The sequence below is a fragment of the Mustelus asterias genome, chromosome 18 (genome assembly GCF_964213995.1).
Source record: "Mustelus asterias chromosome 18, sMusAst1.hap1.1, whole genome shotgun sequence".
Lineage (NCBI taxonomy): Eukaryota > Metazoa > Chordata > Chondrichthyes > Carcharhiniformes > Triakidae > Mustelus > Mustelus asterias.
In genome coordinates, this window is record NC_135818.1 from 21,083,980 (window position 1) to 21,110,076 (window position 26,097).

A 26,097-nucleotide genomic window follows, 5' to 3' on the forward strand; every position below is an offset into this window, starting at 1 on the left:
CGATGTTGTGGCCATTACGGAGACGTGGGTAGAACAAGGACAGAAATGGTTGTTGGACGTTCCGGGGTATAGATGTTTCACTAAGTGTAGGGAAGCTGGTAAAAGAGGTGGAGGAGTGGCATTGTTAATCAAGGATAGTTTAACGGCTGCGGAAAGGCACTTCGAGGGGGATCTGCACACTGAGGTAATATGGGCTGAGGTTAGAAATAGGAAAGGAGCGGTCACGTTGTTAGGAGTTTACTATAGGCCCCCAAACAGTAATAGAGATGTGGAGGAAGAAATTGCTAAGCAGATTATGGATATGTGTGGGGGTTAAAGGGTAGTTGTCATGGGGGACTTTAACTTTCCAAATATTGATTGGAACCTTTGTAGGTCAAATAGTTCGGATGGGGCAGTTTTTGTGCAGTGTGTACAGGAGGGTTTCCTGACACAATATGTGGATAGGCCGACAAGAGGTGAGGCCACATTGGATTTGGTACTGGGAAATGAACCGGGCCAAGTGTTAGATTTGGTTGTGGGAGAGCACTTTGGAGATAGTGACCACAATTCGGTGTCTTTTGTTATTGCAATGGAGAGGGATAGGGCCGTACGGCAGGGCAAGGTTTACAATTGGGGGAGAGGTAATTATGATGCGATTAGGCAAGAATTAGGGGGCATAAGTTGGGAACAGAAACTGTCAGGGAAAGGAACTAATGAAAAGTGGAACTTTTTCAAGGAACAAATACTGGATGTCCTTGATAGGTATGTCCCTGTCAGGCAGGGAGGAAATGGCCGAGTGAGGGAACCTGGTTCACGAAAGAGGTGGAATGTCTTGTGAAAAGGAAGAGGGAAGCTTATGTAGGGATGAGGAAACAAGGTTCAGATGGCTCGATTGAGGGTTACAAGTTAGCAAGGAATGAGATTAAAAAAAGGGGCTTAGGAGAGCTAGGAGGGGACACGAGAAGTCCTTGGCGGGTCGGATCAAGGAAAACCCCAAGGCTTTTTACTCTTATGTGAGGAATAAAAGAATGACCAGGGTGAGGTTAGGGCCGGTCAAGGACAGTAGTGGGAACTTGTGTATGGAGTCAGTAGAGATAGGCGAGGTGATGAATGAATACTTCAGTGTTCACCAAGGACAGGGGCCATGTTTTTGAGGAAGAGAAGGTGTTACAGGCTAATAGGCTGGAGGAAATAGATGTTCGGAGGGAGGATGTCCTGGCAGTTTTGAATAAACTGAAGGTCGATAAGTCCCCTGGGCCTGATGAAATATATCCTAGGATTCTTTGGGAGGCAAGGGATGAGATTGCAGAGCCTTTGGCTTTGATCTTTGGGTCCTCGCTGTCCACGGGGATGGTGCCAGAGGACTGGAGAATGGCGAATGTTGTTCCTCTGTTTAAGAAAGGGAATAGAAACGACCCTGGTAATTATAGACCGGTTAGTCTTACTTCGGTGGTTGGTAAATTGATGGAAAAGGTCCTTAGAGATGGGATTTACGACCATTTAGAAAGATGCGGATTAATCCGGGATAGTCAGCACGGATTCGTGAAGGGCAAGTCGTGCCTCACAAATTTGATAGAATTTTTTGAGGAGGTAACTAAGTGTGTTGATGAAGGTAGGGCAGTTGATATCATATACATGGATTTTAGTAAGGCGTTTGATAAGGTCCCCCATGGTCGGCTTATGATGAAAGTGAGGAGGTGTGGGATAGAGGGAAAGTTGGCCGATTGGATAGGTAACTGGCTGTCTGATCGAAGACAGAGGGTGGTGGTGGATGGAAAATTTTCGGATTGGAGGCAGGTTGCTAGCGGAGTGCCGCAGGGATCAGTGCTTGGTCCTCTACTCTTTGTGATTTTTATTAATGACTTAGAGGAGGGGGCTGAAGGGTGGATCAGTAAATTTGCTGATGACACCAAGATTGGTGGAATAGTGGATGAGGTGGAGGGCTGTTGTAGGCTGCAAAGGGACATAGATAGGATGCAAAGCTGGGCTGAAAAATGGCAAATGGAGTTTAACCCTGATAAATGTGAGGTGATTCATTTTGGTAGGACTAATTTAAATGTGGATTACAGGGTCAAAGGTAGGGTTCTGAAGACTGTGGAGGAACAGAGAGATCTTGGTGTTCATATCCACAGATCTCTAAAGGTTGCCACTCGAGTGGATAGAGCTGTGAAGAAGGCCTATGGTGTGTTAGCTTTTATTAACAGGGGGTTGGAGTTTAAGAGCCGTGGGGTTATGCTGCAACTGTACAGGACCTTGGTGAGACCACATTTGGAGTATTGTGTGCAGTTCTGGTCACCTCACTATAGGAAGGATGTGGAAGCGCTGGAAAGAGTGCAGAGGAGATTTACCAGGATGCTGCCTGGTTTGGAGGGTAGGTCTTATGAGGAAAGGTTGTGGGAGCTAGGGCTGTTCTCTCTGGAGCGGAGGAGGCTGAGGGGAGACTTAATAGAGGTTTATAAAATGATGAAGGGGATAGATAGAGTGAACGTTCAAAGACTATTTCCTCGGGTGGATGGAGCTATTACAAGGGGGCATAACTATAGGGTTCGTGGTGGGAGATACAGGAAGGATATCAGAGGTAGGTTCTTTATGCAGAGAGTGGTTGGGGTGTGGAATGGACTGCCTGCAGTGATAGTGGAGTCAGACACTTTAGGAACATTTAAGCGGCTATTGGATAGGCACATGGAGCACACCAGGATGATGGGGAGTGGGATAGCTTGATCTTGGTTTCAGATAAAGCTCGGCACAACATCGTGGGCCGAAGGGCCTGTTCTGTGCTGTACTGCTCTATGTTCTATGAAACATTGGGTGCTGAGAAAGGTGGTCCTGGAATTGGGAGGTGACAACACATTCAAGGACTCTGCAGAGAAAAGGGAGATTCTAGATAGGGTGGTAGTTTGCAAGGATAGAAAGATCAAGGCTTGTTTATTTTTCTGCAAAAGAGGCAGGGAAGGCCAGTAAGTATCCCACAACCAACATCATTAAAATAGATTACCTGGTTATCATCACATTGCTGTGTGTGGGAGCTTGCTTTGCACTAATTGTCTGCCAGGTTTCCTACATTACAACAGTGATTGCAATACAGAATACTCTGGGATCTCGTGAAATAGAAACATAGAAATTAGAAGCAGGAATAGGCCTTTTGGCCCTTCGAGCCTGCTCTGCCATTCATTTTGATCATGGCTGATCATCGAATTCAATATCCTGATTCCCTCCTTCCCCCCCATATCCCTTGATCCCTTTAGCCTCTAGAGCTATATCTAATTTCTTCTTGAAATCAGACAATGTTTTGGCCTCAACTACTTTCTGTGGTAGTGAATTCCACACATTCACCACTCTCTGGGTGAAGAAATTTCTCCTCACCTCAGTCCTAAAACATTTACCCCTTATCCTCAAACTATGACCCCGAGTTCTGGACTCTCCCACCACTGGGAACATTCTTTCTGAATCTACCCTGTCTAACAATAGAATTTTATAAGTTTCTATGAGATCCCCTCTCACTCTTCTAAACTCCAGTGAATATAATCCTAACCGACATAGCCTCTCCTCACATGACAGACCTGCCATCCCAGTTCCTCATTTCTTTTTACTTGGAACAAAATCCCTGGACAGATGATGGGAACTCTGAATATCCTGAGTAACGAGAGGTAAATAGAAAAATGTTAGAAATCTTAGATAAAAACAGCAAACGCACAGCAGGTCACTCAGGTTAATGCTTTGGATGCAAACACTACACAACTCTAACCAAAAGCCTCAGAAGTTTGAAGGTTAACCTGCTACATCTTATGAATCGAAAGTACTATAGCCCTGTAATTGGCGGCTAAATGAGGACTGGTCATCTCCAGTTTCCTCGAAGCATCCATCAAGGCGAAGAACAGAGAGTTGGTCATTTAAACATTGTTTACTCCTACATTTAAAATGAAAGGGAAATGTTTCAGCTTAAATGGAAAGTGCAATCAAAGAGGGAACTGCATTAAATCACTCCCTATAGACTGTTCCCAGTTTATCGCGACAAATCCCTTTTAAAAGCAAACAACATAGAGGCAAGCCATATGCTCAATCAGAATTACTGCTTGCTTAACCAGGAGCCTGGGCTCCGCGTTAACTGCGGTGCCTTTATGAAGCTTTATGCTGGTGCATTACGCATGTGCACACACACAGGCAAATGTGGCAAAGGCCCCAGATCTAACATTGCTTCCCATCTACTGACTCCTATCAGAAAATGGGAGTGGGTGGATTCGAAAGTGAAGGCAGAATTAGGGGATCCAGGATGCACATCTAGATAGAGGACCCTACCCGCATTCATCTGTATCAGCTTGCACATGAAGACTAGGGCTACTAACTTCCTGGATTGTCTAGGAATCTCCAGGAATCAAGGAATTAATAATTCCTGGACATTACTGGGAGAAAGCCTAGAGAAAAATCACAGGGATATTTTAAAACATGTGTGTGCTCTTTGAAGATTTTATTTATTAATCATAAAAATATCAAAGATGGGAAAAAGAGGCTGTTTGACGGGATGTGAGTACCAGTGATGAAACCTCTAGAAATACATCCCTAGGGAAGACCAGCTACTTATCGGAAGCTGTTGGGAGCCTGTTATCATCTATGGAACTGTGGGTCAGATTTACTGGGCCAGAGTTTTCTGTGGCAGGGCACTGAGCAGAGTCTGCCATTGGTTAGAGTTCCCCTTGCATGTTCAGCGTTATAAATTATTTTATGTGGCAAGTTTCTGAAGGTGCAGGTGATAACAGCAGTGACGGAAACAGAGCACTTAGAGTGAACACGGTGAGCAACAGAGTACTTCCTTAAGCAAACAGACTGAGCAGTTCTGAAAGTAACAGCACAAGGGCGAATTCAATATCAAGTCGGGTACAGAAAGAAAAATAAAGACAGGGAAAGAAAAAAGGTATAAAGACAGAAAGAAAAAGGAATAGAAAGGAAACATGGATTTATTTTAATTTTCCATTTCTAAAATTTCCAGCAGCAAGAATGCCTGAAAGAATGAGACTCCGTACTTGGAATAGTTAATTCCCAACGTTAGAGAGGTTGTTTGGCAGCAACACGTTTCATGTTGTGACAAGGTTATTTTGACCACCTGTCATCGCAATGGGGTTGGTCAATGCCCGCCGGTGCGTGCGTACTGGTCCACGCATACCCAGTCTACTCAACACACAGCCAACTTATTTTGCTTTCTACTCGTTTATTGTTATTTACTTTTAGTTTCTGGATTCCATGTGTTCCACACATTACTCAGTCGGCGGGTTGCTCGGAATACTTATTTCACAAGCATTTCATTGACATTTGGAGAAAGTATGACAGTATTTTACAAGGAATGACAGAGACCATCTAGAATCGCTGATCCTTCAACTCACTGTCATGATTTTCTGTTCTCTCACAATTTATAAGCAGTGTGAACATATGCTGCTAAAAACTCAGTGATCTGAAAGATTCATCAAGACAGGAAAAAACTGTGATGTTGCTGTACTGAGCTCACTAATTCTAGTAGTTTAACGAAGGGGCAGAATCCTGCCTTTAAATGTCTGCATCTTCTATCATGTTCTCGAATCTCTTCAGTTTAGGAAGGATCAATGAATCAATGATATTACAGAACTAAATATGATTTTGAAAGTCCTGACAGCAGTTTATTTTGATGCATGGTAAATAGCTCTTGAAAGTAAAATATGCTGGATTCATGTCGTATATTGCCCCCTACAAAATGGCTGTCATGTTTGCACACTGCTGCCCATTAACCCCTACAAAGATGGCAGCCACACGTACAATTACACATCTCATAGAATCCATACAGAGCAAAAGAAGGCCATTCGGCCCATCCAGTTTCCATCAACTCTTCGACAGAGCATCCTATCCAGGCCCTACCCCCGTAACCCCACGTATTTACCCGGCTAATTCCCCAACACACACATCCTGGAACATTATGGGGCAATTTAACATGGCCAATCCACCTAGTCTGCGCATCTTTGGACTGTGGGAGGAAACCGGGGCACCCGGAGGAAACCTATGCAGACACGGGGAAAACATACAAACTCCACACAGTCACACAAGGACGGAACTGAACGTGGGTCCCTGGCGCTGTGAGGCAGCAGTGCTAATCATTGTGCCACCGTACCGCCCATAAATGCATGGTGTTGGCAGCAAATGCAGTCTATCTAGACTGTAATGGATAAGACTTGACTTTCTGTGATGAGTTTAGTTCATATCTACTGCACAAATACAGTAATTTCACACCATTCATTATGTTTCAATATTGAGGCAGGCAACAAAATAGTATTTTCACAAAGCTAAGTGTGGAGCAGACAAGTCGGACAGCTACCTTTACAGGTCTGCATTCATCTGTTCATCCGCCTGAAGCTACTGCATTAGTTACGTGTAACTGACGGCCCTCGCTAATATGATTGCCCGATATCTTCAGGGATTTGCAGCGGTCTCACTGTGATTGCTGCTATCATCCTGCGCTGGAGGAGCAATCAGAACCACTCCCAGCTGCACAAACTGAGAAGAACCACAGAAATGCTGCAATAATAACAGGCACTGAAAATGTGCGTTAAGGGGAAAAAAACCTTTCATTTACATGACACCTTTCACAGCCAAAAGACTTTATATTCAAAGAGTTACATTTGATATGTGGTCACTGTTGCAATGTAGAAAGGCAGCAGCCAATATGGCGGCACGGTAGCACAGTGGTTAGCACTGCTGCTTCACAGCTCCAGGGACCTGGGTTCGATTCCCGGCTTGGGTCACTGTCTGTGTGGAGTTTGCACATTCTCCCCGTGTCTGCGTGGGTTTCCTCCGGGTGCTCCAGTTTCCTCCCACAGTCCAAAGGTGTGCGGGTTAGGTTGATTGGCCATGCTAAAATTGCCCCTTAGTGTTCTGAGATGCGTAGATTAGAGGGATTAGCGGGTAAAATATGTAGGGATGTGGGGGTAGGGCCTGGGTGGGATTGTGGTCGGTGCAGACTCGATGGGCCGAATGGTCTCTTTCTGCACTGTAGGGTTTCTATGATTTCTATGAATTTATGAATGGCATGTTCTCACAAACAGTAAAATGATTTGTAGTGTTGTTATTTGAGAGATAAATGTTGACCAGGACATCGGGAAGAACTCCCCCGTTCCTCTTCGAAATAACCTTATGTTTCTTCCAAGTCCAATGCCTTCAAACTCTATGAAGCTCAGTGAATAGTTCCTGCTGTGGGACGCGAGGCTGATCTCTGCATTGCAGTCACAGATTTTGTGTGTGTCGACCGCCGCAATTGGGGTTCTGCAGCATGCTGAGAAACCTCATTGCCAATTCCTTCTAATTGAATAGAAAAGCATACGAAAGAACCCTGTTTGCTGTGGGCAAGAGCCGTTCTTTCCTGCACTGCCTCCTTCATTAAGTTCTGATGTGCCGTGAAAATCCCTTCATTTCTCTGCCAAGTCTCAGCACTGTTGCAGAGTGGCAGCAAGGCATCTTTCCCACTGCCACTGTCAGCTTTTGCTGTCATTCCCTGCAGCGAGTTTGCCATCCTGATGTCAGATTTGCCGTGCCACATTTCTGCTTGGGCACTAAGCGTTCCTTCCAACTATTTCTCTTACTTCTGACATCTTTCAGGGAATACATTAACTTGAAGCCCCATCTGCCCTCTCATAGGGAGGTAAAAAATACTCTGACACTATTCTGAAGAAGTTTAACAACACCAGGTTAAAGTCCAACAGGTTTATTTGGTAGCAAAAGCCACACAAGCTTTCGGAGCTCTTAGCCCCTTCTTCAGGTGAGTGGGAATTCTGTTCACAAACAGAGCTTATAAAGACACAGACTCAATTTACATGAATAATGGTTGGAATGCGAATACTTACAACTAATCAAGACTTGATTAGTTGTAAGTATTCGCATTCCAACCATTATTCATGTAAATTGAGTCTGTGTCTTTATAAGCTCTGTTTGTGAACAGAATTCCCACCCACCTGAAGAAGGGGCTAAGAGCTCCGAAAGCTTGTGTGGCTTTTGCTACCAAATAAACCTGTTGGACTTTAACCTGGTGTTGTTAAACTTCTTACTGTGTTTACCCCAGTCCAACGCCGGCATCTCCACATCATGACTATTCTGAAGAGCAGGGAGTTCCCCCGGGTGTACTCACCAACATTTATCCCTCAATCAACATCACCAAATCATATTATCTGGTCATTACCACATTGCTGTTTGCAGAATCGAGTTGTGAGCAAATTGTCTGCTGTATTTCCAGCATTCCAACAGTGAGTACATTTTAAACTGTTTCACTGTTTTTATGTTTATTTATTAGTGTCACAATTAGGCTTACATTAACACTGCAATGAAGTTACAGTGAAACTTCCCTAGTCACCAAACTGCGATGCCTGTTTGGGGACACTAAGGGAGAATTTAGCATGGCCAATGCACCTAACCAGCACGTCTTTCAGACTGAGAGAGGAAACTGGAGCACCCGGAGGAAACTCACGCAGACACGGGGAGAATTCGCAGCCTCCACAAAGACAGTGACCCAAACCGGGTATCGAACCTGGATCCCTGGTGCTGTGAGGCAGCAGTGCTAACCACTGTGCCACCATGCTGTCCTGTGAAGTACTTTGGGATAACCTGAGGCCATAACAAGCATTAAAGAAATACAAGTCCCTACTTTGCTCTACCTTTTGTTCCTCCTCTTCCTAAGGCAGGGCCTCTCAATGTCCATATCAGCACTCAGACCCACCTCACCTGAGTGTCCATTCACAATTAAGCTCGATGTTATCCTCGACTGAAATTAAATATACAAACTATCTGGCAGCGGGTTTCGGGTAAGGCCATCCCAGCAAAGCCTCACCTTTGTGACCTTTTTGAATCTCAATTCTGGAACTTTTAATAACAACAACTTGTGTTTAAATAGCACCTTGAATGTGGTAAAGCATCCCAAAGTGAACCTTTACAAGAGTGAATTTTAAACAATATTTGACACGGAGCCAAATAAGGGCTATTAGGACAGGTGACCAAATGCTTGGTCAAAAGGGGAGATTTGAATGACTATCTTCAAAGGAGAAGAGAGAGAGCAAGAGGTGGAGATGTTTAAGGAAGGGATTCGAGGCTGAGGACATGGGCAGCTTAAGGCATGGCCACTGATGGTGGAGTGATGAACATCAATGATGCAGTCTGTAACACACCAGCTGTCGTCATACATGACAACTGGCTACAAGTCTCCATTCACCGGCATCCAGAGGATATTCCTGAATGTTCTATTGAACATAGAACATTACAGCGCAGTACAGGCTCTTCGGCCCTCAATGTTGCGCCGACCAGTGAAACCAATCTAAAGCCCATCTAACCTACACTATTCCAATATCATCCATATGTTTATCCAATGACCACTTAAATGCCCTTAATGTTGGCGAGTCCACTACTGCTGCAGGCAGGGCATTCCACGCCCTTACTACTCTCTGAGTAAAGAACCTACCTCTGACATCTGTCCTATATCTCTCACCCTTCAATTTAAAGCTATGTCCCCTCGTGCTAGCCATCACCATCTGAGGAAAAACGCTCTCACTGTCCACCCTATCTAATCCTCTGATCATCTTGTATGCCTCTATTAAGTCACCTCTTAACCTTCTTCTCTCTAGCGAAAACAGCCTCAACTCACTCAGCCTTTCCTCATAAGACCTTCCCACCATACCAGGCAACATCCTGGTAAATCTCCTCTGCACCCTTTCCAATGCTTCCACATCCTTCCTATAATGTGGCGGCCAGAACTGTACGCAATACTCCAAGTGCGGCCGCACCAGAGTTTTGTACAGCTGCAACATGACATCATGGCTCCAAACCTCAATCCCTCTACCAATAAAAGCTAACACACCGTACACCTTCTTAACAACCCTATCAACCTGGGTGCCAACTTTCAGGGATCTATGCACATGGACACCGAGATCTCTCTGCTCATCCACACTACCAAGTATCTTACCATTAGCCCAGTACTCTGTAATCCTGTTACTCCTTCCAAAATGAATCACCTCACACTTTTCCGCATTAAACTCCATTTGCCACCTCTCAGCCCAGCTCTGCAGCTTATCTATGTCCCTCTGTAACCTGAAACATCCTTCCGCACTGTCCACAACTCCACCGACTTTAGTGTCATCCGCAAATTTACTAACCCATCCTTCTACGCCCTCATCCAGGTCATTTATAAAAATGACAAACAGCAGTGGCCCCAAAACAGATCCTTGTGGTACACCACTAGTAACTGAACTCCAGGATGAACATTTCCCATCAACCACCACCCTATGTCTTCTTACAGCTAGCCAATTTCTGATCCAAACCGCAAAATAACCCTCAATCCCATGCCTCCGTATCTTCTGCAATAGCTTACCGTGGGGAACCTTATCAAAAGCTTTGCTGAAATCCATATACACCACATCAACTGCTTTACCCTTATCCACCTCTTTGGTCACCTTCTTAAAGAACTCAATAAGGTTTGTGAGGCACGACCTACCCTTCACAAAACCGTGTTGACTATCCCTAATCAAATTATTCCTTTCTGGATGATCATAAATCCTATCTCTTATAATCCTTTCCAAAACTTTGCCCACAACAGAAGTAAGGCTCACTGGTCTATAATTACCAGGGTTGTCTCTACTCCCCTTCTTGAACAAGGGGACAACATTTGCTATCCTCCAGTCTTCTGGCACTATTCCTGTAGACAATGATAACATAAAGATCAAAGCCAAAGGCTCTGCAATCTCCTCCCTAGCCTCCCAGAGAATCCTGGGATAAATCCCATCCGGCCCAGGGGACTTATCTATTTTCACACTTTCCAGAATTGCTAACACCTCCTCCTTACGAACATCAATCCCGTCTAGTCTAATAGCCTGTATCTCAGTATTCTCCTCGACAACATTGTCTTTTTCCTGTGTGAAAACTGACGACAAATATTCATTTAGCGCCTCTCCTAACTCTTCGGACTCCACGCACAACTTCCCACTACTGTCCTTGACTGGCCCTAATCTTACCCTAGTCATTCTTTTATTCCTGATATACCTATAGAAAGCTTTAGGGTTTTCCTTGATCCTACCTGCCAAAGACTTCTCATGTCCCCTCCTGGCTCTTCTTAGCTCTCTCTTTAGGTCCTTCCTGGCTAACTTGTAACTCTCAAGCGCCCTAACTGAGCCTTCACGTCTCATCTTTACATAAGTCTCCTTCTTCCTCTTCACAAAGAGATTCAACTTTTTTAATAAACCATGGTTCCCTCGCTCGACCACTTCCTCCCTGCCTGACAGGTACATACTTATCAAGGACACCCAGTAGCTGTTCCTTGAATAAGCTCCACATTTCAATTGTGCCCATCCCCTGCAGTTTCCTTCCACATCCCATGCATCCTAAATCACGCCTAATTGCATCATAATTTCCTTTCCCCCAGCTATAACTCTTGCCCTGCGGTATTTACCTATCCCTTTCCATCGCTAAAGTAAACGTAACCGAATTTAAGCACATTATACCTGTGCAGCAAATTGTCTGAGAAGGACTAGCCCCCACTGAGAATCAGGGGGTAATCCACACTGTGCAGTTTTAATAGAAAAAGTGTAAACATGTTTCTGAACAATTTCTAAATCTGTACAAGGGCTGTAAAAATATCACCAAGGTCAGATTCATAGTGAGGGATCTACTTAATTATTTGAAGACGTAACAAAAAGGGTAGATAAGGATAATGAAGCGGATGCAATATATTTGGATTTCTTAAAAGCCTTCACTTAAGTCTCTACTTAAGAGACTTAAGTGAAGGCTTGGGAATCGAGAATGACTTGCTTCCACTTTGATGGCTTCTGGAATGGCCGCTAAATCCGATGCGAGACTTGATGATTCTGCGGGGCTGGTGGTGCTTGAAGGGTTGGGCATATGGGTTGTTTGGAGGTTGGTGTGCTCCAATGCCTCAATCTCCCCTCTGTATGTTCCCAGCAAAGACGTTTGATGTGTTCAGTGCCTTCCCGAATGAACCCTCTCCATTTTGGTCTGTCACATGCCAGGCTTACTCATGGGGATGGCAGGGATGCTTTAAGGATATTCCTAAAGCATTTCAGCTGTCTTCCTGGGAGTCTCCTGTCGCAGCCAAGTTCTGAGTAGAGTAGTCTCCCTGTTATCTGCCGCAGGGAAGATCTACAACCTACATCAATGATTTAGATAAAAGGATCAAGTGTATGGGAGCTAAATTTACCAATGGCACCAGGATAGGTAGAAAAGTAAGTTGTAAAGAGGAGTTAGAGAGTCTGCAAAGGGATACAGACAGGTTAGGTGGATGGGCAAAAATATTGGCAGATAATAGAATCGCGTAGGAAATGTTAACTTGTCTACTTTGACAGGGAGAATGGAAAAGCAGTATAGTACTTAAATGGAGAAAGATTGAAGAACTTGGTGGTACAGAGGGATCGGAATGTCCTGGTACATGAGTCACAAAACGATAGTTTGGAGGCACAGCAAGAGATTGGGAAGGCGACTGGAATGTTATCATTTATTGCACGGGTTCCTAAACTGGGGTCCATGGACTCTCTGAGGTCCGTGAAGGGTCTCCAAGGTGTCTGTGAAGCTGGCAGCCATCAAATGACTGGTAAAAACCATTTTGAATGCGCAAAATTTAAAAAGAATTAGAGAAATTAAATAGGCTAATCAGAGCAAGACTTCTTAGAGCACTGGATATTGATAGGCTGGCTAACAATAAATGCAGGACAGCAATGCTCACATAATGTAAATGAATTAAAAGATAAAAAATAAATAAAAACTTCTCCAAGCATAAGAGAAAATGGATCTTTCACTAAATACTTGGAAATCCAAGATCCTCTTCCAACCGGTTCCCACTGCATAACAAATCCCCATCAATTAAAATCAATAGTAAGATCCTGGAAAATACAGACCATTTTCTGTACCTTGGGAGCCCCCTCTTGATGAAGGTTATAGTTGACAAAATTCATCATTGTTTCTAATGTACCAGCCTTCGGCCAACTGAGGGAAAGAGTATTTGAGGACCAAGATCTCCAAGTTGGGACTAAGGTCATGGCTCACCGGTCAGCAGTGATCACTACTCTCCTACGTGCTTCAGAAATTTGGATGTCCAAAACCAGGCCCCTGAAAACACTGGAGAGGTACAACCAGCAGTGCCGTCGTACGATTCTCCAATCCCAGTGTTAAGAGAGCTGGTCCAACAGCAATGTCCTCTTCCACAGCCAATTTGCCCACACAGAGGTGCGGATCACTCAAAACCAGCTCTGCCAGTGGGACACATCATCCTTATGCAGCGCCAACAACACATTAGTGGGAACTGCCAGGACTGCAAGCAGGCCCAAGAAGGCCCACAGCAGAGTACGTTAAGTCTGGGGTATTGAGCTGGGAGGATTTGGGTAGCTTGGGGGGGGTGGGGAGGGGCTTTTAGAAAGCAGGTGCAGTAGGAAGTAGTTGTAGTAGGAATGCCCCCAATGTGCAAAGGGTTCTTTCCAACCCTTTGAAAAAAATTTTAAAAGATGGGCTTCCCACTTCAACTGTATAATGATGTGGGCAGTGTATATTCGGGATTCAATTAGCTTGTTAAAAAGCTCAATTGATCTTTGATTATTTATTAAAATATAGCGAGCAGGCTACTGATTTTGATGCCTGTCTATCCCCCTACCCATCCTCCGCCTTCTATATGGGAGTGAGCTTGGAGGTGGGAAGCTGGGTGGTGGAGTGGGCATCTACCCTATTTTACATTCTCGCCCCCTGCTGCTGTACAATGCCTGGCGGGGGCACACAAAATCCAGCCCACAGAAACACTGTAGAAGGTGCAAAAATGATTTACAAACATGATTCCAAAGGTTATATCCACCAGAAAAGATCGAATAGGGGGAAGCTCTTTTCTCTGGAGTTCGGAAGGCTGAGGGATGGTCTGCCAGAGGTATCCATGAACATGATGGGGTAAACACAGAGAAAATGTTGCCAGTTGCAAGTGCAACCGGACCTATGGATCATAAATGTAGGATGAGCACTAACAATTCCAGTAGGGAATTCAGGGACATTTTATTTACATAGAGAGAGTGGTTGGAATGTGCTTCCACATCAAGTTATTGAAGTGAATAGGAAAGATGTATTTAAGGATAAGTTAAATAAGCATGAGCGAAGAAGAGGTAGAAAGATATGTTGATAGGGTGAAGATGAATTAGGGTGAGCCAAGGCCTATCTGGAGTATAAACATTGGGTTGAATGGCCTGTTTCTGTGCTGTAAATACTTTGAATTCAGTTGAAAAAGTCCCACCGACAGTTCCTACTATCGAGTTGGTTATAGCAGACCAAACGGGTCAGGGAATAAGACACTGAAACCTTCCATAGTAGGCCCAGAACCAGGAACATTACATGAGCACAAAAATACACAAAGAGCTCTTTTCTAATCACCCAGACTCCTACAACCCAATAAGAATCATCAACAAAAATAACTGAAAGATCCATGGAACACTGATTAATATTTACCATAACAAACTAATGTAACTACAATTATAAAAGGCTCCAATCAGCGAATAATTCTGCTAGTATAACTAGAGTAACATAATATCCATTTTCAGCAGTGTATATTACAACTTACTTCTGATAATGCAGGCCCTGCATAATACAAGATTGTTTTCATTGGAAAGACTGAGGGGAGACCTGATAGAGGTCTACAAAATTATGAGAGGCATAAACAGGGTGGATAATCAGAGGCTTTTTCCCAGGGTGGGAGTGTCAATTACAAGGGGGAACAAGTTCAAGATGAGAGGGGGGAAAGTTTAAGGGAGATGTGGGGTGGGGGGGGACAGTTTTTCATGCAGAGAGTAGTGGGTGCCTGGAACGCACTGCCAGAGGAGGTGGTGAAAACAGGCACATTAGCAACTTTTAAGAGGCATCTGGATGGGCACAGGAATAGGGAGGGAACAGGGGGCTATGGACCCAGTAAGGGCAGAAGATTTTGCTTTTGTAGTTTAGTTATGACATCATGATCGGCACGGGCTTGGAGGGCCGAAGGGCTGTTCCTGTGCCGTACTTTTCTTTGTTCTTTGTAGAATAAAGTTGTATTACCCCATTTACTCCTGATTTGACTGTCCCTGTACAGTAAAGGAGTTTATTAACCTTTTACTTTCCATAATGCTGCTCAGATATTTTACAATTGTTTATGAAAGCATGGATTCCTATTTCAAATCTCAAATGCTGTCAAGAATTTTAATTGTCAAAAGGTTCCTACCTTGCAGAGCAAGACCTGCATCCTGAATGGTGAAGATAAACACAGCAAATGGTGCAAGTGGAGACTTTGCAATGATCATCTGCAACAAAATAGTGTCGAAGAAAAGCTGAGTTGGAGGTGAAGAGATTTCAGAAACACAAATCTGCAGAAAGCATGTTTGCAATTGCTGCCTCGCGCACTGGAATCACCGAATCCCTACAGCGCAGGAGGCCGCTATTCGGTTAATGCACCGACAACAATCCCACCCGGACCCTATTCCCATAACCCCACACATTTACCCTGCTAGTCCCCCTGACACTAAAGGGCAATTTTAGCATGGCCAATCAACCTCACCTGCATTGGATTGTGGGAGGAAACCGGAGCACCCGGAGGAAACCCACACAGACATGGGGAGAACATGCAAACTCCACACATACAGGGTTATCCACACTGTAGATCTTCCACGCCTTTGACACAAACTATTAAAGCACTCTCAGCAGAATACTTCAGAAAATAGGGCTGAAGGCATGGCTGCCAATGTATGGCACAGGTTGGAATGAAGCTCTCTCTACATTGCCCCATTATACACATTCCAGTGCAAATACAGTATTAGGTTAGAGATTAAATAAAACTGCCTCCCCATCTTGTTTTGACATTGCAGGATCGACTGACATTATTGCTGCAAACTAACTTTATTAATAACACATTTTCATAAGAACACAACTGCAAGGCATCGCTGCCATGTTTCAACCTCCTCTCGCATATACAGTGGAACCCCGATTTTACGCGCCCCAATTTAGCGCGAAATCGGATACGACGCGATGACCCCCTTTTTTTTTGCTATTTCTGGTTTAGCGATTTAGCGTGACCCCGATTTAGCGTGACCCCGATAACATTCGCAATAACATTTTATGGACCCCAACCATCGCGTTAAAACGGGGCTGCACTGTGTGGTGACCCACTGTAACTACGTATTATACGCCTGGACACACCCCTGCTGCGCCTGACCCGAGATTCCTCCCTTTCCACCTGATCGAGGTATAAAGGTAGCGGTTCCTCCCCTCTGCCTCAGTCTGGACCAGGCTAGCTACAAGGGTGTGTTCCAATTCTTTGTGATTAAAAGCCTGTTGTATTTCACACTCGCTATAGTCCTCGTGAATTGATGGTGCGTCACACTGTACTATCTGACTATTGACCCCCAGGTCAGGTACAGACTATCCCATATTATCTGGAGTCCACAACCATAACCAATTACTATCATGACATCCCCAAAGCCAGTTATAGCCTGGACTTACAGTAAAGTTCCTGTCACTTTACACTTTAACCCAACCTCAGAACAGCACTTACCAATCCAGATTGAGTAATTTTTATTCCTCATTTCAGACATGTTTTTGGTTTTAGTAAATTTCTGAAACTGCGCACTGCGTGTTACAGAATAAGTTACAGCTTTGATTCCAGGTTCATGTTTATGGCACAACAGATGTTATCGTCTGTTCAAACTTTTTTAAAATTTATAATATTTCTGCCATGCTAGATTTAAGGTTGCCCACAACATTCTTTTCTTAGCCATAAGCCAGCAGCACACGACTGATCTGGTTATAAAGTGACCCGAAATATTAGTTATACTTAGGCTAATTATAGTTATACAAGTTGGATAGTATTCATGTGCAATGTCAAAACATCTCATTCTGTTTGGAGAAGGTGATGCCGGGAATACTAGAATGTCTATAGTGTGATTCTATTCCATTCAGCCAGTGGAAATGAGAGCTTAGCTGGGAGGATGTTGGAGGGTGTATTTCTCCCATATCCAATGAGTAGAATCTCATCTCAGGTTAGTAGTTATGCTCGACAGCTCTTTGGACCATGTCCACATCTTTGTGATACTGGGAGTTAGGGGCAGTCTCTCTCTCTCTCTTTGAGTCAATGAGTGTCTGTTAATTTTACATAATACAAAAAAAGAGCATCTGCATCTTTAAAGTCAAAAGGTTAGGCTAGAGAAGATTATTTTGGAGGTCTTCAACCTTTAGAGAGATGTTCAGAGAGATAAGATGATGTTTTGCCATTAACCAGAGCAGAGGAATACATATTGACCTGTACAACTGTTGCTCACATATCTTTTTTAAATAAACCGCTTATTAGTTTGAAGTCTGTTTCTCATCTTGATCCAGTGTTTATTCAGTCTGTTCTCTGTAAGGAGACAATTCAGGTAGTGCATTTAACCCTTAGATTCTTGTTAGACAAGGATATTATCAGTTTTGAAGTTTAACCCCAACCTCCAAATTTTCACCACCCAATGTGCAAACAAGTACTGGATAAAAGCAAATTACTGCGGATGCTGGAATCTGAAACCATTCAAGTACTTCAAGTACCAAACAAGTACTTCAAGTACCAAACAAGTACTTCAAGTTCCAAACCAGTACTTCCTGACATCACTCCTGAATAGTCTCTACCTTGTGCTGGACCCCCCAGCTCCAATTCCACTCCAACTCGATTTTCAAGTTTGCTGATGACATCATCGTAGTGGGTCGGATCTCAAACAATGATGCGGTGGAGTACAGTAATGAGATAGAGAATCTGGTGAAATAGTGTGACAACAATAGTCTCTCCCTCAATGCCAGTAAAACGAAGGAGATAGTCATCAACTTCAGGAAGTGTCGTGGAGGATGTGCCCCTGTCTACATCAACGGTGATGAAGTGAAAATGGTGTAGAGCTTCACGTTTCTAGGTGTCCACATCACCAAAAACTTGGTTCCTCCATGCCGACGCTATAGTTAAGAAAGCCCATCAACACCTTTACTTTCACAGGAGGCTAAGGAAGTTCGGCATGTCTGCTACGACTCTCACCAATTTTTACAGCTGCATCATAGAAAGTATCCTTTCCGGATGTATCACAGTTTGGTATAGCTCCTGCTCCGACCAAGACCGCAAGAAACTGCAAAGGGTCGTGACATAGCCCAGTCCATCACGCAAACCAGTCTCCTATCCACTGACTCTGTCTACACTTCCCGCTGCCTTGGAAATTTCCCACAGCCAGCACAATCAAGGACCCCACCCACCCCGGACATATTCTTTTCCACCTTCTTCCGTCGGGAAAAAGGTGCAAAAGTCTAAAATCACATACCAAGCGACTCAAGAACAGCTTCTTCCCTGCTGCCATCAGATTTTTGAATGGACCTACCTTATATTAAGTAGATTTTCTCTACACCCTAGCGATGACTGTAACATTTTGCACCTTCTCCTTTCCTTCTCCCCTATGTATTCTATGAACGGTATGCTTTGTCTGTAAAGAGCGCAAGAAACAATACTTGTCACTGTATCCCACCCAATACATGTGACAATAATAAATCAATTCAAATCAAACCAACAAACCAGTTTTTTTCTATCCATTCTGTCCAATCCTTTAATCATCTCAAATACCTCACTTAGATCAATGCTTTAATCTTCTATTCCTGAGGGACACAAGCCTCGATATTACCCAAATGGTCATTGTTCATGTGTAAACCTCAACAGTGAATGTCAGCGCGGTATTTGGAGAGGAATACAACCAACCCCGAACAAAAACAGTGAGTGTGAGCTGACTAATAAATGAGGAATGGCATCGAAGAAGCCAATCCTGTACACACTCAATGCCCCGATTCAAAAACCCACCCACCCAACAGTGATCAAGAGTGAGCACTTTGACTGATTTTGCACTCGGTGCATCAGGCGTGCTGACTGACCAGCTTACTTCAGGGTAACGCATTTGCTTTGTCAACTGAGCCATGGTCAGAGGGCCCACGCACCAGTTTCTTAATAATGGACTGTGATTCCTAATTGTAATCTTAGTGCAGCGTAAATGTGGCTTAGATCTCTTTGCTGCACTGGAGGCGTTGACAAACCTTTCTTGTTTTGTTCTTTTGCCCTCCCTCTCTTGCTTTGAGTGGTTGAGTGCCAAATGCAGCCCATCTGTCAGTGAGATGCAATTTTAGTGTTGTTTGGGGGGAGGGGGAGGTAGAGGTCATGGCGACATCCAGTTCCCACATAGACAACAGAGGAAGGATTAGCTGCTTGACTGCCGTGCTTAAAATACACACATCTCTGCAGGTACAAAGCCATTTATACTTCAAATGGAAAAACAAAAAGCCTCAGAAAGTCTGTTTCCTTGGATATTGAATAGCTCCCATTGCATTAATAAGGCCAAGTCAGATTGCTGCACTGCACAAGCTTCAGCTCCCTCCTCTTTATTGGGTGAGCACAGCTAAACAGTAAGAAGTCTCACAACACCAGGTTAAAGTCCAACAGGTTTATTTGGTACCACGAGCTTTCGGAGCGTTGCTCCTTCATCAGGTGAGTGGAGGATTGGGTTCACAAACAGGGCATATATAGATACAAACTCAATTACAAGATAATGGTTGGAATGAGAGTCTTCACAGGTAATCAAGTCTTTACAGATGCAGATAATGTGAGTGGAGAGAGGGTTAAGCACAGTTAAAGAAGTGTGAATTGTCTCCAGCCAGGACAGTTAGTGAGATTTTGCAAGCCCAGGCAAGTCGTGGGGTTTACAGATAGTGTGACATGAACCCAAGATCCCGTTGAGGTTGTCCTCATGTGTGCAGAACTTGGCGATCAGTTTCTGCTCAGCGACTCTGTGTTGTCATGTGTCGTGAAGGCCGCTTTGGAGAACACTTACCTGAAGATCAGAGGCTGAATGCCCGTGACCACTGAAGTGTTCCCTGACAGGAAGGGAACACTCCTGCCTGGTGATTGTCGAGTGGTGTCCATTCATCCGTTGTTGTAGCGTCTGCATGGTTTCCCCAATGTACCATGCCTTGGGACATCCTTTCCTGCAGCGTATCAGGTAGACAACATGAGCAGCCTGGGAATGGAGGGATACAAACGATTGGTCTAGTTGGACCAAGGAGCGGCACAGGCTTGGAGGGCCGAAGGGCCTGTTTCCTGTGCTGTACTGTTCTTTGTACAACGTTGGCCGAGTCGCAAGAGTATGTACCGTGTACCTGGTGGACGGTGGTCGCACATGAGATGATGACATCCGTGTCGATGATCCGGCACGTCTTGCGGCACGTCTGTGTCAGGTTTGTGTGGTGTCGTGGTCACTGTTCTCCTGAAGGCTGGGTAGTTTGTTGCGGACAATGGTCTGTTTAAGGTTGCGCGGTTGTTTGAAGGCAAGAAGTGGGGGTGTGGGGATGGCCTTGGCGAGATGTTTGTCTTCATCGATGACATGTTGAAGGCTCCGGAGAAGATGTCGTAGCTTCTCCGCTCCGGGGAAGTACTGGACGATGAAGGGTACTCTGTCCGCCATGTCCCGTGTTTGTTTTCTGAGGAGGTCGGTGCGGTTTTTCACTGTGGCGCATCGGAACTGTCGATCGATGAGTCGAGCGCCATATCCTGTTCTTACGAGGGCGAGTTTCAGCATCTGCAGGTGTCTGTTGCGATTCTCCTCATCCGAGCAGATCCTGTGTATACGGAGGGCTTGTCCGTAGGGAATGGCTTCTTTAGCGTGTTTGGGGTGGAAGCTGGAGAAGTGGAGCATTGTGAGGTTATCTGTGGACTTGCGGTACAGTGAAGTGCTGAAGTGACCGTCCTTGATGGAGATGCATGTGTCCAAGAATGCAACCGATTCCGGAGAGTAGTCCATGGTGAGTCTGATGGTGGGATGGAACTTGTTGATATCATCATATAGTTGTTTCAGTGATTGTTCACCATGAGTCCAAAGGAAGAAAATGTCATCAATGTATAGCATCGGTTGAAGGTCCTGAGCGGTGAAGAGGTCTTGTTTGAACCTGTGCATGAAGATGTTGGCATCTTGAGGTGCGAATTTGGTCCCCATGGCTGATCCGTGTGTCTGGATGAAGAACTGGTTGTTGAAGGTGAAGGCGTTGTGGCCCAGGATGAAGTGAATGAGTTGTAGAATTGTGTCTGGAGATTGGCAGTTGTCGGCGTTGAGTACTGAGGCCGTTGCAGCAATGCCGTTGTCGTGGGGGATGCTGGTGCAGGGTGCCGAGACATCCATTGTGACGAGGAGTGTTCCTGGTTCAACTGCTCCATGGGTGCTGAGTTTCTGTCGGAAGTCCGTAGTGTCGCGACAGAAGCTGGGGGTTCTTTGTACGATGGGTTTCAGGATGCCCTCGATGTAGCCGGAGAGGTTCTCACACAGGGTCCCATTGCCCGATACGATGGGACGACCGCGTGTGTTGGCCTTGTGTATCTTCGGGAGGCACTAGAGATCTCCAACGCGGGGAGTATGCGGGATGAGAGCATGGAGGGTGTTCTGAAGGTCAAGATCAAATGTCTTGATCAGTCTGTTGAGTTGACGGGTGTGTTCTTTGGTTGGATCTGCGGGTAACTGTCTGCAGTGTTCCTCGTTGTTCAATTGTTGGTACACCTTTTTGCAGTAATCCGTTCTGTTCAGTATGACAATGGCCCCTCCTTTGTCTGCTGGTTTGATGACAAATGTTGCGGTTGGTCTTGAGAGCGCGGATGGCATTGCGTTGTGCTTGGGTGATGTTCGGGGCTGTCTTGTGAGTGCGGCTGATGAATCTGGCATTGACGCACCTCCTGACGGCTTGGGCATACATGTCGAGTCGAAGGCAGCGGCTTCCGGAGGAGTCCAATTCGACTCTTTCCTCTTTGGTTGCTGCACCGCGGATCTCTCTGTCGGCTGTTCCAGTTCATTGGCTGTCTCATTGTGTTCACTGTTGGCCTCTTGGGGTTTGTGGAAGAACTCCTGGAACCTCATTCGCCTGATGAATTCCTCTGTGACTGCTGCAAGGCTGATGTCGGGGAACACTTCAGCAATGGTAATTTACCAAAATTCGCTGGACTCTGGGGTGGTTCCCGCAGATTGGAAAACAACAAATGCGACTGTTTAAAAAAGGAGGTAGACAAAAGGCAGGTAACTATAGGCCGGTTAGCTTAATTTAGTAGGAGGGAAAATGCTTGAATCTATCATCAAGGAAGAAAGAGAGAAACATCTGGATATAAATTGTCCCATGGGGAAGACGCAGCATGGTTTCCTGAAGGGCAGGTCATGTTTGACTAATTTGGTGGAATTCTTTGAGAACATTACGTGCACCATGGACAATGGGGAACCTGTGGATGTGGTGTATCTGGATTTCCCCGAAGGCATTTGACAAGGTACCGCACCAAAGGCTGCTGCATAAGATAAAGGTGCACAGTGTTACGGATAATGTATTAGCATGGATAGAGGATTGGTTAACTAACAGAAAGCAAAGAATGGGGGGAAATGGGTGTGTTTCTGGTTGGCGATCAGTGACTAGTGGCGTGCCTCAGGGATCAGTGTTGGGACCGCAATTGTTTACGATTTACATAGATGATTTGGAGTTGGGGACCAAGGGTGTCAAAATTCACAGATGACACTAAGATGAGTGGCAGAGCAAAGTGTGCAGAGGACGCTGAAAGTCTGCAAAGGTATATAGATAGATAAGTGAGTGGGCAAGGGTCTGGCAGATGGAGTGCAATGTTGGTAAATGTGAGGTCATCCATTTTGGTAGGAATAACAGCAAAATGGACTGCTATTTAAGTGGTAAAAAATTGCAGCATGCTGCTGTGCAGAGGGACCTGGGTGTCCTTGTGCATGAATCACAAAAAGTTGGTTTGCAGATGCAGCAGGTAATTAAGAAGGCAAATAGAATTTTGTCCTTTATTGCTAGAGGGATGGAGTTTAAAAACAACAAGGTTATGATGCAGCTGTATAAGGTGTTGATGAGGTCATACCTAGAGTACTGTGTACAGTTTTGGTCACCTTACTTGAGAAAGGATATACTGGCATTGGAGGGGGTACAGAGGAGATTCACTAGGTTGATTCCGGAGTTGAGAGGGTTGGCTTATGAGGAGAGACTGAGTAGACTGGGACTATACTCTTTGGAATTCAGAGGAATGAGGGGAGATCTTATAGAAACATATAAGAATATGAAGGGAATAGATAAGATAGAAGCAGGGAAGTTGTTTCCATTGGCAGGTGAAACTAGAACTAGGGGGCATGGCCTCAAAATAAGGGGAAGCAGATTTAGGACTGAGTTGAGGAGAAACTTCTTCACACAAAGGGTTGTGAATCTGTGGAATTCCCTGCCCAGTGAAGCAGTTGAGGCTACCTCATTGAATGTTTTTAAGGCAAGGATAGATAAATTTTTGAACAGTAAAGGAATTAAGGGTTATGGTGAGCGGGCGGGTAAGTGGAGCTGAGTCCACGAAAAGATCAGCCATGATCTTATTGAATGGCGGAGCAGGCTCGAAGGGCTGGATGGCCTACTCCTGCTCCTGGTTCTTATTTTCTTATGAATGTTTAAGGTGGTGGATGGGGTGCCAATCAAGCGGCTTGCTTTGTCCTGGATGGTGTCGAGCTTCTTGACTGTTGCTGGAGCTGCACTCATCCAGACAAGTGCCGGGTATTCCATCACATCCTGACTTTTGCTTTGTGGATGGTGGACAGATTTTGGGGAGTCAAGTGAATTACTTGCTGCAGGATTCCTAGTAACTGATCTGTTCTTGCAGCCACAGTAATTTAAATGACCACAGCTTTTAGATAATATATATAGCCATTGAGCTGAAACTGTGGTTGTTAGGTTTGGAGGTGCATGATATTCAATGTATGTCTCTATACGGTTAATAAGTTATAGAACCATAGAACCATAGAAAATTACAGCTCAGAAACAGGCCTTTTGGCCCTTCTTGTCTGTGCCGAACCATTTTATGCCTAGTCCCACTGACCTGCACTTGGACCATATCCCTCCACACCCCTCTCATCCATGAACCCGTCCAAGTTTTTCTTAAATGTTAAAAGTGACCCCGCATTTACCACTTTATCCGGCAGCTCATTCCACACTCCCACAACTCTCTGCGTGAAGAAGCCCCCCCTAATATTCCCTTTAAACTTTTCTCCTTTCACCCTTAACCCATGCCCTCTGGTTTTTTTCTCCCCTCGCCTCAGCGGAAAAAGCCTGCTTGCATTCACTCTATCTATACCCATCAAAATCTTATACACCTCTATCAAATCTCCCCTCAATCTTCTACGCTCCAGGGAATAAAGTCCCAACCTATTCAATCTCTCTCTGTAACTCAGCTTCTCAAGTCCCGGCAACATCCTTGTGAACCTTCTCTGCACTCTTTCAATCTTATTTACATCCTTCCTGTAACTAGGTGACCAAAACTGTACACAATACTCCAAATTCGGCCTCACCAATGCCTTATATAACCTTACCATAACACTCCAACTTTTATACTCGATACTCCGATTTATAAAGGCCAATGTACCAAAGGCACTCTTTACGACCCTATCCACCTGTGACGTCACTTTTAGGGAATTCTGTACCTGTATTATGTACAAAGACTAGCTCCAGTTCTATTTTTCCTCACCGGGCTGTCTGAGTTGTAACACATCAGAGAGGACAGACAGCTTAACATCTCATCTGAAAGAAATTGAAAGTAAGAGAAAAAATTGGAAGGAATGCACAACGTGTAAACAGTATTGTGGCATGGCAAGTTTGAATTTCCAATGCCAAACACTGCAGAGAATGAGGTCTGAGGCAGCAGGTATACCCTCAACATCTCATTCAAAAAACTGCACTTTCAGCAGTGAACAGGCTTTGCAGAGTCAGAAAATAATGTTCTGACCTTCTCTTATAGCCACAGTATTTTTATGCCTAGTTCAATTATGTTTCTCGTCAATGGTAACCCCCAGGGTGTTGATGGTGGATTCAGTGATGGCACTCGTGTGCTTGTGTGGCTCAAATATTACTTGAGAGGCTGAGTAAATTGGGCCTATACTTCCTGGAGTTTAGAAGAATGAGATGATGCATTAGTCAATATGATGTAAAAAAAAGTCTAATAAAAATAATAGCTTAAAAAGATCTTGCTTGAGATTATTTTGGACTGACATCTATCTCCCAGATAGCAATGTGTGCAGGCATCTGAAAGAATTTGGAACAGCACAGTGTACAGTTCCTACTAGTGCATAAATATGAGGGTCAGAGTTTGGTATGAATGACAAAATGCAGAGCTACAAACATAGGCACAAGTCTGCTTGGAGATGTTATGCTTGGATTGGGATCTGTATGCTGTTGGAGTGAACCAGCTGTGGGACACAGGAATGCTACACAGAGATGAGGAATGCCTTTATCACAACTTCCATTTCTGGAATGCTGTAGCGTTATCTGAAGTAACCGGCCAACCATGCAGAGAATCAGCTAGACCAAGATCTTGTTAGGACTCTCTCTGTTCCTCAGTTACAGAGTGAAAGATGTACATTTATATAGCACCTTTCATGACATCAAGACATTCCAAAGTATTTTACAACCAATGAAGTGCTTTTAAGTGTAGTTGCTGTTGTAATGTAGGACACAGCAGCAAATGTGTGCACAGCAAGCTCCCACAAACAGCAGTGTGATAACAACTAAATAATTTACATGAATGATCTGAATTCCACAACTCATTATAAACTTCAAATCCCTGAATTCTGGCCTCCTTTACAGGTGGAAACATATTTTCTATATTTATTCTATATTTATTCTATCCAACTCTTTTATAATCTCAAATACCTGTCAGGCATCCACCTCAGACTTCTCCTTTATGGCCTGTTCAATCTTTTCCAGCAGATATAATGGCTCAGTTTTGCTAATATCCTTTTATTTTTATGCAGCTTCTCCAGTGCCTCTATATCCTCTTTATAATATAGCAAACAGAATTGTGCATAGCTCTTAAGCGCGATTAGGGATGGGCAATAAATTCTGGTCTTGTCAGCAATACCCATCGAGGCAAGTGGAGAATATTCCATCACACCCTGACTTGTGCCTTGAAGATGGTGAACAGGCTTTGCAGAGTCAGAAAGTAAAGTTCTGACCTTTTCTTATAGCCACAGTATTTTTATGCCTAGTTCAATTATGTTTCTAGTCAATGGTAAC

General features: G+C 44.4%; 1 protein-coding gene across 2 annotated transcripts in view; it reads right to left on the bottom strand.

Moving 5' to 3' along the window:
* rad51b (RAD51 paralog B) overlaps nt 1–26,097 on the bottom strand; it is a 544,759-nt gene that overhangs the window by 163,989 nt on the left and 354,673 nt on the right. For both annotated transcript variants that reach the window (XM_078233499.1, XM_078233500.1), the window contains exon 10: nt 15,203–15,281. In XM_078233499.1, the coding sequence (XP_078089625.1) occupies nt 15,203–15,281 (79 nt within the window). The remainder of the gene's footprint in view (nt 1–15,202; nt 15,282–26,097) is intronic.